Here is a 16,978-nt window from a genome sequence, read left to right on the forward strand (position 1 = left end):
AACACACCATACCATCTACTAAACACACCATACCATCTATTAAACACACCATACCATCTATTAAACACACCATACCATCTACTAAACACACCATACCATCTACTAAACACACCATACCATCTAACATCTACTAAACACACCATACCACCTAACATCTACTAAACACACCATACCATCTACTAAACACACCATACCATCTAACATCTACTAAACACACCATACCATCTAACATCTACTAAACACACCATACCATCTACTAAACACACCATACCATCTAACATCTACTAAACACACCATACCATCTAACTTCTACTAAACACACCATACCATCTAATAAACACACCATACCATCTAATAAAAACACCCTACCATCTATTAAACACACCATACCATCTATTAAACACACCCTACCATCTATTAAACACACCATACCATCTAACATCTACTAAACACACCATACCATCTAACATCTACTAAACACACCATACCATCTACTAAACACACCATACCATATAACATCTACTAAACACACCATACCATCTAACTTCTACTAAACACACCATACCATCTAATAAACACACCATACCATCTAATAAACACACCCTACCATCTATTAAACACACCATACCATCTAATAAACACACCCTACCATCTATTAAACACACCATACCATCTATTAAACACACCCTACCATCTATTAAACACACCATACCATCTAACATCTACTAAACACACCATACCATCTAACATCTACTAAACACACCATACCATCTAATAAACACACCATACCATCTATTAAACACACCATACCGTCTATTAAACCTCTATTAAACACACCATACCATCTATTAAACACACCATACCATCTATTAAACACACCATACCATCTATTAAACACACCATACCATCTATTAAACACACCATACCATCTATTAAACACACCCTACCATCTACTAAACACACCATACCATCTACTAAACACACCATACCATCTACTAAACACACCATACCGTCTATTAAACCTCTACTAAACACACCATACCATCTATTACACCTCTATTAAACACACCATACCATCTACTAAACACACCATACCATCTACTAAACACACCATACCATCTATTATACCTCTATTAAACACACCATACCATCTATTAAACACACCATAACATCTAATAAACACACCCTACCATCTACTAAACACACCATACCATCTATTAAACACACCTAACCAATCTACTAAACACACCATACCATCTACTAAACACACCATACCATCTAATAAACACACCCTACCATCTATTAAACACACCATACCATCTACTAAACACACAATACCATCTATTACACCATCTAATAAACACACCATATCATCTATTAAAAACACCATACCATATATTAAACACACTATACCATCTATTAAACACACCATACCATATATTAAACACACCATACCATCTATTAAACACACCATACAATCTATTAAACACACCATACCATCTACTAAACACACCATGCCATCTACTAAACACACCATACCATATATTAAACACACCATACCATCTATTAAACACACCATACAATCTATTAAACACACCATACCATCTACTAAACACACTATACCATCTATTAAACACACCATACCATCTATTAAACACACCATACCATCTATTAAACACACCATACAATCTATTAAACACACCATACCATCTACTAAACACACCATGCCATCTATTACACACACCATACCATCTATTAAACACACAATACCATCTATTACACACACCATACCATCTATTAAACACACCATACCATCTAACATCTACTAAACACACCATACCATCTACTAAACACACCATACCATCTAACATCTACTAAACACACCATACCATATATTAAACACATCATACCATATATTAAACACACCATACCATCTATTACACCTCTATTAAACACACCATACCATATATTAAACACACCATACCATCTATTACACCTCTATTAAACACACCATACCATCTATTACAGCAGACCTCTCCCTTTGGCTGGTCTTCCACTATCTAGGAGCTAGACAGGTGTTATCCTAGCCAGGCCAGGAGGAAGGAGACAGACAGAGAGACAGATGTTCTCCTAGCCAGGCCAGGAGGAAGGAGACAGCAGACAGACAGATGTTCTCCTAGCCAGGCCAGGAGGAAGGAGACAGCAGACAGACAGATGTTATCCTAGCCAGACCAGGAGGAAGGAGACAGCAGACAGACAGATGTTCTCCTAGCCAGGCCAGGAGGAAGGAGACAGCAGACAGACAGATGTTATCCTAGCCAGACCAGGAGGAAGGAGACAGCAGACAGACAGATGTTATCCTAGCCAGACCAGGAGGAAGGAGACAGCAGACAGACAGATGTTCTCCTAGCCAGACCAGGAGGAAGGAGACAGACAGATGTTCTCCTAGCCAGACCAGGAGAAAGGAGACAGCAGACAGACATATGTTCTCCTAGCCAGACCAGGAGGAAGGAGACAGCAGACAGACAGATGTTATCCTAGCCAGACCAGGAGGAAGGAGACAGCAGACAGACAGATGTTATCCTAGCCAGACCAGGAGGAAGGAGACAGCAGACAGACAGATGTTCTCCTAGCCAGACCAGGAGAAAGGAGACAGCAGAGAGACAGATGTTCTCCTAGCCAGACCAGGAGGAAGGAGACAGCAGACAGACAGATGTTCTCCTAGCCAGACCAGGAGGAAGGAGACAGGAGACAGACAGATGTTCTCCTAGCCAGACCAGGAGGAAGGAGACAGGAGACAGACAGATGTTCTCCTAGCCAGACCAGGAGGAAGGAGACAGACAGATGTTCTCCTAGCCAGACCAGGAGGAAGGAGACAGACAGATGTTCTCCTAGCCAGACCAGGAGGAAAGCAAGGGAGAGCTGTTCAATATGGCAGGCAGCAGGCAGATGAATGCACATCTCATTAGCAGTGCCGTCACAAAGCCCTGGCCAGCTGTGTCTGGGGCTTTTTGGTTGGCGTGAGTGTCCACAGAGTCTACAAACAGACACATGACATGAAAGACTAGAGAACTCTCTGTTCAGCCCTGTGCTGGGCCCGTGGGTGGTGTAGGGTACTCTGCTCAGCCCTGTGCTGGGCCCATGGGTGGTGTAGGGTACTCTGCTCAGACCTGAAATGGGCCCATGGGTGGTGTAGGGTACTCTGCTCAGCCCTGTGCTGGGCCCATGGGTGGTGTAGGGTACTCTGTACAGCCCTGGGCCTGTGGGTGGAGTGTGGTACTCTGCTCAGCCCTGGGCCTGTGGGTGGAGTGTGGTACTCTGCTCAGCACTGGGCCTGTGGGTGGAGTGTGGTACTCTGCTCAGCACTGGGCCTGTGGGTGGAGTGTGGTACTCTGCTCAGCCCTGGGCCTGTGGGTGGAGTGTGGTACTCTGCTCAGCACTGGGCCTGTGGGTGGAGTGTGGTACTCTGCTCAGCACTGGGCCTGTGGGTGGAGTGTGGTACTCTGCTCAGCACTGGGCCTGTGGGTGGACTGTGGTACTCTGCTCAGCCCTGGGCCTGTGGGTGGAGTGTGGTACTCTGCTCAGCACTGGGCCTGTGGGTGGAGTGTGGTACTCTGCTCAGCACTGGGCCTGTGGGTGGAGTGTGGTACTCTGCTCAGCCCTGGGCCTGTGGGTGGAGTGTGGTACTCTGCTCAGCCCTGCACTGGGCCTGTGGGTGGAGTGTGGTACTCTGCTCAGCCCTGCACTGGGCCTGTGGGTGGAGTGTGGTACTCTGCTCAGCCCTGCACTGGGCCTGTGGGTGGAGTGTGGTACTCTGCTCAGCCCTGGGCCTGTGGGTGGAGTGTGGTACTCTGCTCAGCACTGGGCCTGTGGGTGGAGTGTGGTACTCTGTTCATATAGGCAATAGGGTGCTATAGGGCCCTGGTCTAAAGTAGTGCACTATGTAGGCAATAGGGTGCCATAGGGCCCTGGTCTAAAGTAGTGCACTATGTAGGCAATAGGGTGCTATAGGGCCCTGGTCTAAAGTAGTGCACTATGTAGGCAATAGGGTGCCATCTGGGAGACGGTCCAACACACTGCTGTGGTGGACAGAAGGAGGGAAGAGGACAATATGTATATGTAAAACAGGCTTTTAAAAGGAGCCTTTGAACACTTGATTAATGTGATGTTAATAACGCTGTGGAAATCGGTTGGTTTCCTGCTCATTGTGAAGGCCGGTTCTTGTTTTTCTGTGGAGGGGACACTTTTAGGACATCAGTTCTCCATCAACAAAACCTTTCAGCTTTCTGCTCAGAGCTTTTAGCTCGGGACAGAAAATATGTTCTGACACACCGTTATGACAGAAATAAATATGTTTTTTAGAAGCAAAACGGTTCGTTGACCACAGACCAGACATTAAAAAAAAAAAAGAATCAGAGAGCTGGTCTGAGACTGGGGCATGGAGTTCTCCCACTGGTTACTGTCATCCGTCTGAGACTGGGGCATGGAGTTCTCCCACTGGTTACTGTCATCCGTCTGAGACTGGGGCATGGAGTTCTCCCACTGGTTACTGTCATCCGTCTGAGACTGGGGCATGGAGTTCTCCCACTGGTTACTGTCATTCTTCTGAGACTGGGGCATGGAGTTCTCCCACTGGTTACTGTCATCCTTCTGAGACTGGGGCATGGAGTTCTCCCACTGGTTACTGTTATTCTTCTGAGACTGGGGCATGGAGTTCTCCCACTGGTTACTGTCATCCTTCTGAGACTGGGGCATGGAGTTCTCCCACTGGTTACTGTTATTCTTCTGAGACTGGGGCATGGAGTTCTCCCACTGGTTACTGTCATCCTTCTGAGACTGGGGCATGGAGTTCTCCCACTGGTTACTGTCATCCGTCTGAGACTGGGGCATGGAGTTCTCCCACTGGTTACTGTCATCCGTCTGAGACTGGGGCATGGAGTTCTCCCACTGGTTACTGTCATCTGTCTGAGACTGGGGCATGGAGTTCTCCCACTGGTTACTGTTATTCTTCTGAGACTGGGGCATGGAGTTCTCCCACTGGTTACTGTCATCCTTCTGAGACTGGGGCATGGAGTTCTCCCACTGGTTACTGTCATCCTTCTGAGACTGGGGCATGGAGTTCTCCCACTGGTTTCTGTCATCCGTCTGAGACTGGGGCATGGAGTTCTCCCACTGGTTACTGTCATACGTCTGAGACTGGGGCATGGAGTTCTCCCACTGGTTACTGTCATCCTTCTGAGACTGGGGCATGGAGTTCTCCCACTGGTTACTGTTATCCTTCTGAGACTGGGGCATGGAGTTTTCCCACTGGCTACTGTCATCCGTCTGAGACTGGGGCATGGAGTTCTCCCACTGGTTACTGTCATCCTTCTGAGACTGGGGCATGGAGTTTTCCCACTGGTTACTGTCATCCTTCTGAGACTGGGGCATGGAGTTCTCCCAATGGTTACTGTCATCCTTCTGAGACTGGGGCATGGAGTTTTCCCAATGGCTACTGTTATCCGTCTGAGACTGGGGCATGGAGTTCTCCCAATGGTTACTGTCATCCTTCTGAGACTGGGGCATGGAGTTCTCCCAATGGCTACTGTTATCCTTCTGAGACTGGGGCATGGAGTTCTCCCAATGGTTACTGTTATCCTTCTGAGACTGGGGCATGGAGTTTTCCCAATGGCTACTGTTATCCTTCTGAGACTGGGGCATGGAGTTCTCCCAATGGTTACTGTCATCCTTCTGAGACTGGGGCATGGAGTTCTCCCAATGGCTACTGTTATCCTTCTGAGACTGGGGCATGGAGTTCTCCCAATGGCTACTGTTATCCTTCTGAGACTGGGGCACGGAGTTCTCCCAATGGCTACTGTTATCCTTCTGAGACTGGGGCATGGAGTTCTCCCAATGGCTACTGTTATCCTTCTGAGACTGGGGCATGGAGTTCTCCCAATGGCTACTGTTATCCTTCTGAGACTGGGGCATGGAGTTCTCCCAATGGCTACTGTTATCCTTCTGAGACTGGGGCATGGAGTTCTCCCAATGGCTACTGTTATCCTTCTGAGACTGGGGCATGGAGTTCTCCCAATGGCTACTGTTATCCTTCTGAGACTGGGGCATGGAGTTCTCCCAATGGCTACTGTTATCCTTCTGAGACTGGGGCATGGAGTTCTCCCAATGGCTACTGTTATCCTTCTGAGACTGGGGCATGGAGTTCTCCCAATGGCTACTGTTATCCTTCTGAGACTGGGGCATGGAGTTCTCCCAATGGCTACTGTTATCCTTCTGAGACTGGGGCATGGAGTTCTCCCAATGGCTACTGTTATCCTTCTGAGACTGGGGCATGGAGTTCTCCCAATGGCTACTGTTATCCTTCTGAGACTGGGGCATGGAGTTCTCCCAATGGCTATTGTTATCCTTCTGAGACTGGGGCATGGAGTTCTCCCAATGGCTACTGTTATCCTCTCATCAGAGAGCAGTACCTCTCTCTGTCTCATAAGGACAGATAATGAAACAGAACTGTCTGGATTAAACAGAGCAGTACATCTCTGTCTCATAAGGACAGATAATGAAACAGAACTGTCTGGATTAAACAGAGCAGTACCTCTCTGTCTCATAAGGACAGATAATGAAACAGAGCTGTCTGGATTAAACAGAGCAGTACCTCTCTCTGTCTCATAAGGACAGATAATGAAACAGAACGGTCTGGATTAAACAGAGCAGTACCTCTCTGTCTCATAAGGACAGATAATGAAACAGAACTGTCTGGATTAAACAGAGCAGTACCTCTCTGTCTCATAAGGACAGATAATGAAACAGAACTGTCTGGATTAAACAGAGCAGTACCTCTCTGTCTCATAAGGACAGATAATGAATGAAACAGAACTGTCTGGATTAAACAGAGCAGTACCTCTCTGTCTCATAAGGACAGATAATGAAACAGAGCTGTCTGGATTAAACAGAGCAGTACCTCTCTGTCTCATAAGGACAGATAATGAAACAGAACTGTCTAGATTAAACAGAGCAGTACCTCTCTCTGTCTCATAAGGACAGATAATGAAACAGAACTGTCTGGATTAAACAGAGCAGTACCTCTCTGTCTCATAAGGACAGATAATGAAACAGAACTGTCTGGATTAAACAGAGCAGTATCTCTCTCTGTCTCATAAGGACAGATAATGAAACAGAACTGTCTGGATTAAACAGAGCAGTACATCTCTGTCTCATAAGGACAGATAATGAAACAGAACGGTCTGGATTAAACAGAGCAGTACCTCTCTCTGTCTCATAAGGACAGATAATGAAACAGAACGGTCTGGATTAAACAGAGCAGTACCTCTCTCTGTCTCATAAGGACAGATAATGAAACAGAGCTGTCTGGATTAAACAGAGCAGTACCTCTCTCTGTCTCATAAGGACAGATAATGAAACAGAACGGTCTGGATTAAACAGAGCAGTACCTCTCTGTCTCATAAGGACAGATAATGAAACAGAACTGTCTGGATTAAACAGAGCAGTACCTCTCTGTCTCATAAGGACAAATAATGAAACAGAACTGTCTGGATTAAACAGAGCAGTACCTCTCTGTCTCATAAGGACAGATAATGAATGAAACAGAACTGTCTGGATTAAACAGAGCAGTACCTCTCTGTCTCATAAGGACAGATAATGAAACAGAGCTGTCTGGATTAAACAGAGCAGTACCTCTCTGTCTCATAAGGACAGATAATGAAACAGAACTGTCTGGATTAAACAGAGCAGTACCTCTCTCTGTCTCATAAGGACAGATAATGAAACAGAACTGTCTGGATTAAACAGAGCAGTACCTCTCTGTCTCATAAGGACAGATAATGAAACAGAACTGTCTGGATTAAACAGAGCAGTATCTCTCTCTGTCTCATAAGGACAGGTAATGAAACAGAACTGTCTGGATTAAACAGAGCAGTACATCTCTGTCTCATAAGGACAGATAATGAAACAGAACTGTCTGGATTAAACAGAGCAGTACCTCTCTGTCTCATAAGGACAGATAATGAAACAGAGCTGTCTGGATTAAACAGAGCAGTACCTCTCTCTGTCTCATAAGGACAGATAATGAAACAGAACGGTCTGGATTAAACAGAGCAGTACCTCTCTGTCTCATAAGGACAGATAATGAAACAGAACTGTCTGGATTAAACAGAGCAGTACCTCTCTGTCTCATAAGGACAGATAATGAAACAGAACTGTCTGGATTAAACAGAGCAGTACCTCTCTGTCTCATAAGGACAGATAATGAATGAAACAGAACTGTCTGGATTAAACAGAGCAGTACCTCTCTGTCTCATAAGGACAGATAATGAAACAGAGCTGTCTGGATTAAACAGAGCAGTACCTCTCTGTCTCATAAGGACAGATAATGAAACAGAACTGTCTGGATTAAACAGAGCAGTACCTCTCTCTGTCTCATAAGGACAGATAATGAAACAGAACTGTCTGGATTAAACAGAGCAGTACCTCTCTGTCTCATAAGGACAGATAATGAATGAAACAGAACTGTCTGGATTAAACAGAGCAGTACCTCTCTGTCTCATAAGGACAGATAATGAAACAGAGCTGTCTGGATTAAACAGAGCAGTACCTCTCTCTGTCTCATAAGGACAGATAATGAAACAGAACGGTCTGGATTAAACAGAGCAGTACCTCTCTCTGTCTCATAAGGACAGATAATGAAACAGAGCTGTCTGGATTAAACAGAGCAGTACCTCTCTCTGTCTCATAAGGACAGATAATGAAACAGAACGGTCTGGATTAAACAGAGCAGTACCTCTCTGTCTCATAAGGACAGATAATGAAACAGAACTGTCTGGATTAAACAGAGCAGTACCTCTCTGTCTCATAAGGACAAATAATGAAACAGAACTGTCTGGATTAAACAGAGCAGTACCTCTCTGTCTCATAAGGACAGATAATGAATGAAACAGAACTGTCTGGATTAAACAGAGCAGTACCTCTCTGTCTCATAAGGACAGATAATGAAACAGAGCTGTCTGGATTAAACAGAGCAGTACCTCTCTGTCTCATAAGGACAGATAATGAAACAGAACTGTCTGGATTAAACAGAGCAGTACCTCTCTCTGTCTCATAAGGACAGATAATGAAACAGAACTGTCTGGATTAAACAGAGCAGTACCTCTCTGTCTCATAAGGACAGATAATGAAACAGAACTGTCTGGATTAAACAGAGCAGTATCTCTCTCTGTCTCATAAGGACAGGTAATGAAACAGAACTGTCTGGATTAAACAGAGCAGTACATCTCTGTCTCATAAGGACAGATAATGAAACAGAACTGTCTGGATTAAACAGAGCAGTACCTCTCTGTCTCATAAGGACAGATAATGAAACAGAGCTGTCTGGATTAAACAGAGCAGTACCTCTCTCTGTCTCATAAGGACAGATAATGAAACAGAACGGTCTGGATTAAACAGAGCAGTACCTCTCTGTCTCATAAGGACAGATAATGAAACAGAACTGTCTGGATTAAACAGAGCAGTACCTCTCTGTCTCATAAGGACAGATAATGAAACAGAACTGTCTGGATTAAACAGAGCAGTACCTCTCTGTCTCATAAGGACAGATAATGAATGAAACAGAACTGTCTGGATTAAACAGAGCAGTACCTCTCTGTCTCATAAGGACAGATAATGAAACAGAGCTGTCTGGATTAAACAGAGCAGTACCTCTCTGTCTCATAAGGACAGATAATGAAACAGAACTGTCTGGATTAAACAGAGCAGTACCTCTCTCTGTCTCATAAGGACAGATAATGAAACAGAACTGTCTGGATTAAACAGAGCAGTACCTCTCTGTCTCATAAGGACAGATAATGAAACAGAACTGTCTGGATTAAACAGAGCAGTATTTCTCTCTGTCTCATAAGGACAGATAATGAAACAGAACTGTCTGGATTAAACAGAGCAGTACATCTCTGTCTCATAAGGACAGATAATGAAACAGAACGGTCTGGATTAAACAGAGCAGTACCTCTCTCTGTCTCATAAGGACAGATAATGAAACAGAACGGTCTGGATTAAACAGAGCAGTACCTCTCTCTGTCTCATAAGGACAGATAATGAAACAGAGCTGTCTGGATTAAACAGAGCAGTACCTCTCTCTGTCTCATAAGGACAGATAATGAAACAGAACGGTCTGGATTAAACAGAGCAGTACCTCTCTGTCTCATAAGGACAGATAATGAAACAGAACTGTCTGGATTAAACAGAGCAGTACCTCTCTGTCTCATAAGGACAGATAATGAAACAGAACTGTCTGGATTAAACAGAGCAGTACCTCTCTGTCTCATAAGGACAGATAATGAATGAAACAGAACTGTCTGGATTAAACAGAGCAGTACCTCTCTGTCTCATAAGGACAGATAATGAAACAGAGCTGTCTGGATTAAACAGAGCAGTACCTCTCTGTCTCATAAGGACAGATAATGAAACAGAACTGTCTGGATTAAACAGAGCAGTACCTCTCTCTGTCTCATAAGGACAGATAATGAAACAGAACTGTCTGGATTAAACAGAGCAGTACCTCTCTGTCTCATAAGGACAGATAATGAAACAGAACTGTCTGGATTAAACAGAGCAGTATCTCTCTCTGTCTCATAAGGACAGGTAATGAAACAGAACTGTCTGGATTAAACAGAGCAGTACATCTCTGTCTCATAAGGACAGATAATGAAACAGAACGGTCTGGATTAAACAGAGCAGTACCTCTCTCTGTCTCATAAGGACAGATAATGAAACAGAACGGTCTGGATTAAACAGAGCAGTACCTCTCTCTGTCTCATAAGGACAGATAATGAAACAGAACTGTCTGGATTAAACAGAGCAGTACCTCTCTCTGTCTCATAAGGACAGATAATGAAACAGAACGGTCTGGATTAAACAGAGCAGTACCTCTCTCTGTCTCATAAGGACAGATAATGAAACAGAACGGTCTGGATTAAACAGAGCAGTACCTCTCTGTCTTATAAGGACAGATAATGAATAAAACAGAACTGTCTGGATTAAACAGAGCAGTACCTCTCTCTGTCTCATAAGGACAGATAATGAAACAGAACTGTCTGGATTAAACAGAGCAGTACCTCTCTCTGTCTCATAAGGACAGATAATGAATGAAACAGAACTGTCTGGATTAAACAGAGCAGTACCTCTCTCTGTCTCATAAGGACAGATAATGAAACAGAACGGTCTGGATTAAACAGAGCAGTATCTCTCTCTGTCTCATAAGGACAGATAATGAAACAGAACTGTCTGGATTAAACAGAGCAGTACCTCTCTCTGTCTCATAAGGACAGATAATGAAACAGAACTGTCTGGATTAAACAGAGCAGTACCTCTCTCTGTCTCATAAGGACAGATAATGAAACAGAACTGTCTGGATTAAACAGAGCAGTACCTCTCTGTCTCATAAGGACAGATAATGAAACAGAACTGTCTGGATTAAACAGAGCAGTACCTCTCTCTATCTCATAAGGACATATAATGAAACAGAACTGTCTGGATTAAACAGAGCAGTACCTCTCTGTCTCATAAGGACAGATAATGAATGAAACAGAACTGTCTGGATTAAACAGAGCAGTACCTCTCTCTGTCTCATAAGGACAGATAATGAATGGTTGTGGCATCTTGGATACAGAATGAGGGGAGGGGACACAACCCATCAAAACACACTGTAGTGGGACGACAAACAAACAAACAAACAAACAAACACACACACACACACACACACACAAAAACACACACACACACATACACACACACACCGTCAAACACCCTGGTGGGAAAACAGACAACAACAGAAACAAATGGAAAATGTCTGTTCATTTGTCAGCCAACCGACAGGTACATTATTCAGAAGTAGCTAAAGATGGAAACACAACGAGTCGGGCAGGAAGTTTAACAGAATGAAACAACAATTGAACAACCTGCAAACAGCTGCCCACCTACATACAGAACAAACAGCTGCCCACCTACATACAGAACAAACAGCTGCCCACCTACATACAGAACAAACGGCTGCCCCCCTACATACAGAACAAACGGCTGCCCACCTACATTCAGAACCAACAGCTGCCCCCTACATACAGAACCAACAGCTGCCCCCTACATACAGAACCAACAGCTGCCCCCTACATACAGAACCAACAGCTGCCCCCTACATACAGAACCAACAGCTGCCCCCTACATACAGAACAAACAGCTGCCCCCCTACATACAGAACAAACAGCTGCCCCCCTACATACAGAACAAACAGCTGCCCACCTACATACAGAACAAACAGCTGCCCCCCTACATACAGAACCAACAGCTGCCCCCCTACATACAGAACCAACAGCTGCCCCCCCCTACATACAGAACAAACAGCTGTCCACCTACATACAGAACAAACAGCTGCCCCCTACATACAGAACCAACAGCTGCCCCCTACATACAGAACCAACAGCTGCCCCCTACATACAGAACAAACAGCTGCCCCCCTACATACAGAACAAACAGCTGCCCCCCTACATACAGAACAAACAGCTGCCCCCCTACATACAGAACAAACAGCAGCCCCCCTACATACAGAACAAACAGCTGCCCCCTACATACAGAACAAACAGCTGCCCCCCTACATACAGAACAAACAGCTGCCCCCCTACATACAGAACAAACAGCTGTCCACCTACATACAGAACAAACAGCTGCCCCCCTACATACAGAACAAACAGCTGCCCCCCTACATACAGAACAAACGGCTGCCCCCCTACATACAGAACAAACAGCTGCCCACCTACATACAGAACAAACAGATGCCCACCTACATACAGAACAAACAGCTGCCCACCTACATACAGAACAAACAGCTGCCCACCTACATACAGAACAAACAGCTGCGCCCCTACATACAGAACAAACAGCTGCCCACCTACATACAGAACAAACAGCTGCCCACCTACATACAGAACAAACAGCTGCCCCCCTACATACAGAACAAACAGCTGCCCACCTACATACAGAACAAACAGCTGTCCCCCTACATACAGAACAAACAGCTGCCCACCTACATACAGAACAAACAGCTGCCCCCTACATACAGAACAAACAGCTGCCCACCTACATACAGAACAAACAGCTGCCCACCTACATACAGAACAAACAGCTGCCCCTCTACATACAGAACAAACAGCTGTCCACCTACATACAGAACAGCTGTCCACCTACATACAGAACAAACAGCTGCCCACCTACATACAGAACAAACGGCTGCCCACCTACATACAGAACAAACAGCTGCCCACCTACATACAGAACAAACAGCTGCCCACCTACATACAGAACAAACAGCTGCCCCCCTACATACAGAACAAACAGCTGTCCCCTACATACAGAACAAACAGCTGCCCCTCTACATACAGAACAAACAGCTGCCCACCTACATACAGAACAAACAGCTGCCCACCTACATACAGAACAAACAGCTGCCCCCCTACATACAGAACAAACAGCTGCCCCCCTACATACAGAACAAACAGCTGCCCCCCTACATACAGAACAAACAGCTGCCCCCCTACATACAGAACAAACAGCTGCCCACCTACATACAGAACAAACAGCTGCCCACCTACATACAGAACAAACAGCTGCCCACCTACATACAGAACAAACAGCTGCCCACCTACATACAGAACAAACAGCTGCCCACCTACATACAGAACAAACAGCTGCCCCCCTACATACAGAACAAACAGCTGCCCCCCTACATACAGAACAAACAGCTGCCCCCCTACATACAGAACAAACAGCTGCCCCTCTACATACAGAACAAACAGCTGCCCACCTACATACAGAACAAACAGCTGCCCACCTACATACAGAACAAACAGCTGCCCACCTACATACAGAACAAACAGCTGCCCCTCTACATACAGAACCAACAGCTGCCCCCCCTACATACAGAACAAACAGCTGCCCCCCTACATACAGAACAAACAGCTGCCCCCCTACATACAGAACAAACAGCTGCCCACCTACATACAGAACAAACAGCTGCCCACCTACATACAGAACAAACAGCTGCCCCCCTACATACAGAACAAACAGCTGCCCACCTACATACAGAACCAACAGCTGCCCACCTACATACATAACAAACAGCTGCCCACCTACATACAGAACCAACAGCTGCCCACCTACATACAGAACCAACAGCTGCCCCCCTACATACAGAACAAACAGCTGCCCACCTACATACAGAACAAACAGCTGCCCCCCTACATACAGAACAAACAGCTGCCCCCCTACATACAGAACAAACAGCTGCCCCCCTACATACAGAACAAACAGCTGCCCACCTACATACAGAACAAACAGCTGCCCCCCTACATACAGAACAAACAGCTGCCCCCCTACATACAGAACAAACAGCTGCCCACCTACATACAGAACAAACAGCTGCCCACCTACATACAGAACAAACAGCTGCCCACCTACATACAGAACAAACAGCTGCCCACCTACATACAGAACAAACAGCTGCCCCTCTACATACAGAACAAACGGCTGCCCACCTACATACAGAACAAACAGCTGCCCACCTACATACAGAACAAACAGCTGCCCCCCTACATACAGAACAAACAGCTGCCCACCTACATACAGAACAAACAGCTGCCCCCCTACATACAGAACAAACAGCTGCCCCCCTACATACAGAACAAACAGCTGCCCCCCTACATACAGAACAAACAGCTGCCCCCTTACATACAGAACAAACAGCTGCCCACCTACATACAGAACAAACAGCTGCCCACCTACATACAGAACAAACAGCTGCCCACTTACATACAGAACAAAATAAAATAGGTCTCCGTCACGAAGGAAAAGGAGCGAAAACAGAGAGAAATGTCGTTGTGTTGTGTAGGACTGGTGCTACTGCACTGACAAGGCACATACACAATGGTTGACTGGAACGATACGGGCCTCGAGGACACTTCTCCAATGGGCCTTTACAACCCAAACTCAAAACAAATCTTTACACACTAGACACTGTATATAGACTTTGTGTTTTCTTTTGTTCTACTGTATTATTGACTGTATGTTTTGTTTATTCCATGTGTAACTCTGTGTTGTTGTATGTGTCGAATTGCTACGCTTTATCTTGGCCAGGTTGCAGTTGTAAATGAGAACTTGTTCTCAACTTGCCTAGCTGGTTAAGTAAAGGTGTTCTCAACTAGCCTACCTGGTTAAATAAAGGTGTTAGACAGACACTGGATATAAATTGGATATACGTGAGCATTTTTTTGTAAAACATTTGCTAATGAAACTTGTAAAAGTCCTCAAACTGTTTCTTAGTTCTTTCTCTTCGATCTGACAACTACATCAAAACAGACTCTCGTCTCAAACAAAACCTTCACTGTGACTCAGTACTTCACTTCAAAACTTCACTTCAATCCAGTATTTATTTTCTTCTTTACCAGACAAACGTGGGCGAGAGTTGGTGAAGGGGAGTGAACCACCTAAATAAAAATACAATAGTTACAAGCAGCAACAAAGGAAAGAAGATGAGGACGATCAGAGGAGGACGATCAGAGGAGGACAGTCACTTTGGAGATTAGCCTTCTGTTAAAAAAACCCAAACAAACCCAGACTCTCATTCATGCTATTGTTTGCCTCATCCGCCCCTCCCCCATCTGTTTGCAGTGTGGACTCTGAGGCCCGTGTGGGCTCTCGAGGCCCGTGTGGACCCCTGAGGCCCGTGTGGACTCTCGAGGCCCGTGTTGACTCTCGAGGCCCGTGTGGACTCCCGAGGCCCGTGTGGGCCCCTGTGGACCCCTGAGGCCCGTGTGGACCCCTGAGGCCCGTGTGGACCCCTGAGGCCCGTGTGGACTCCCGAGGCCCGTGTGGACTCCCGAGGCCCGAGTGGACTCTCGAGGCCCGTGTGGTTTCATGACAGAGTAAAAAATATTTCCCTTCCACACTCCTGATTCAGACTGCCGTTCCTAGGCAACAACGGCGAAGGGATCAAAGCATCGGCACGGCGAGATGTGTGTGTGTGTAAGCCACCCAGTCCCTGTACAGTACTCACTTATTCTGCATCATGTTCATGATGACCCAGTCGCCAGGGTAGACATTCTTCCCAATGAGGTCCTTGAACATGATGAATGTTTCCATCAGGAAATCCTGAGAGAGAGAGAGAGAGAGAGAGAGAGAGAGAGAGAGAGAGAGAGAGAGAGAGAGAGAGAGAGAGAGAGAGAGAGAGAGAGAGAGAGAGAGAGAGAGAGAGAGAGAGAGAGAGAGAGAGAGAGAGAGAGAGAGAGAGAGAGAGAGAGAGAGAGAGAGAGCGAGAGAGAGAGCGAGAGAGAGAGCGAGAGAGAGAGAGAGAGAGAGAGAGAGAGAGAGAGAGAGAGAGAGAGAGAGAGAAAGCATTAGCGATGAAGCCTGCTATTCTCAGGCCCGGGAAAAGATCAGAGGAACAATCTGGAATGAACCGTGTTCATGGTTAAGGTTATAAACCCAGAGGAAAGGAGAAACAGGGCATCAAATTGGTTCTGTCAGGATAGGGTGCTTATAGACCGAGTGGTCTGAGTAGGGGAGGGGAAAACTGAAAACTAGCTGTCATTGGCAGAGAGGTTTGGAACTCTTTCTGATTGGTCTATTAAGATGTAACCAGACAGGCCAACACTCCATCCCACCAAAACAGGTTGACATTTCAGTCCATCTTTTCAAACAGCTCACTTCACTAAAAAGGGCATTATCATTATTTCCACAGTAGCAATCAATGTGGAGGCTATATACAGGGTATTACGGTACAGAGTCAATGTGGAGGCTATATACAGGGTATTACGGTACAGAGTCAATGTGGAGGCTATATACAGGGTGTTACGGTACAGAGTCAATGTGGAGGCTATATACAGGGGGTACTGGTACAGAGTCAATGTGGAGGCTATATACAGGGTATTAC

General features: G+C 45.5%; 1 protein-coding gene across 5 annotated transcripts in view; it reads right to left on the reverse strand.

The window, feature by feature from the left end:
* LOC110514830 (dedicator of cytokinesis protein 1) overlaps window positions 1-16,978 on the reverse strand; it is a 611,880-nt gene that overhangs the window by 236,263 nt on the left and 358,639 nt on the right. For all 5 annotated transcript variants that reach the window (XM_090217799.1, XM_090217795.1, XM_090217797.1 and 2 more), the window contains exon 29: window positions 16,103-16,197. In XM_090217799.1, the coding sequence (XP_090073925.1) occupies window positions 16,103-16,197 (95 nt within the window). The remainder of the gene's footprint in view (window positions 1-16,102; window positions 16,198-16,978) is intronic.

This window comes from Oncorhynchus mykiss, chromosome 23 (assembly GCF_057628025.1).
Source record: "Oncorhynchus mykiss isolate SJ-2025 chromosome 23, ASM5762802v1, whole genome shotgun sequence".
NCBI classification, from domain to species: Eukaryota; Metazoa; Chordata; class Actinopteri; order Salmoniformes; family Salmonidae; genus Oncorhynchus; species Oncorhynchus mykiss.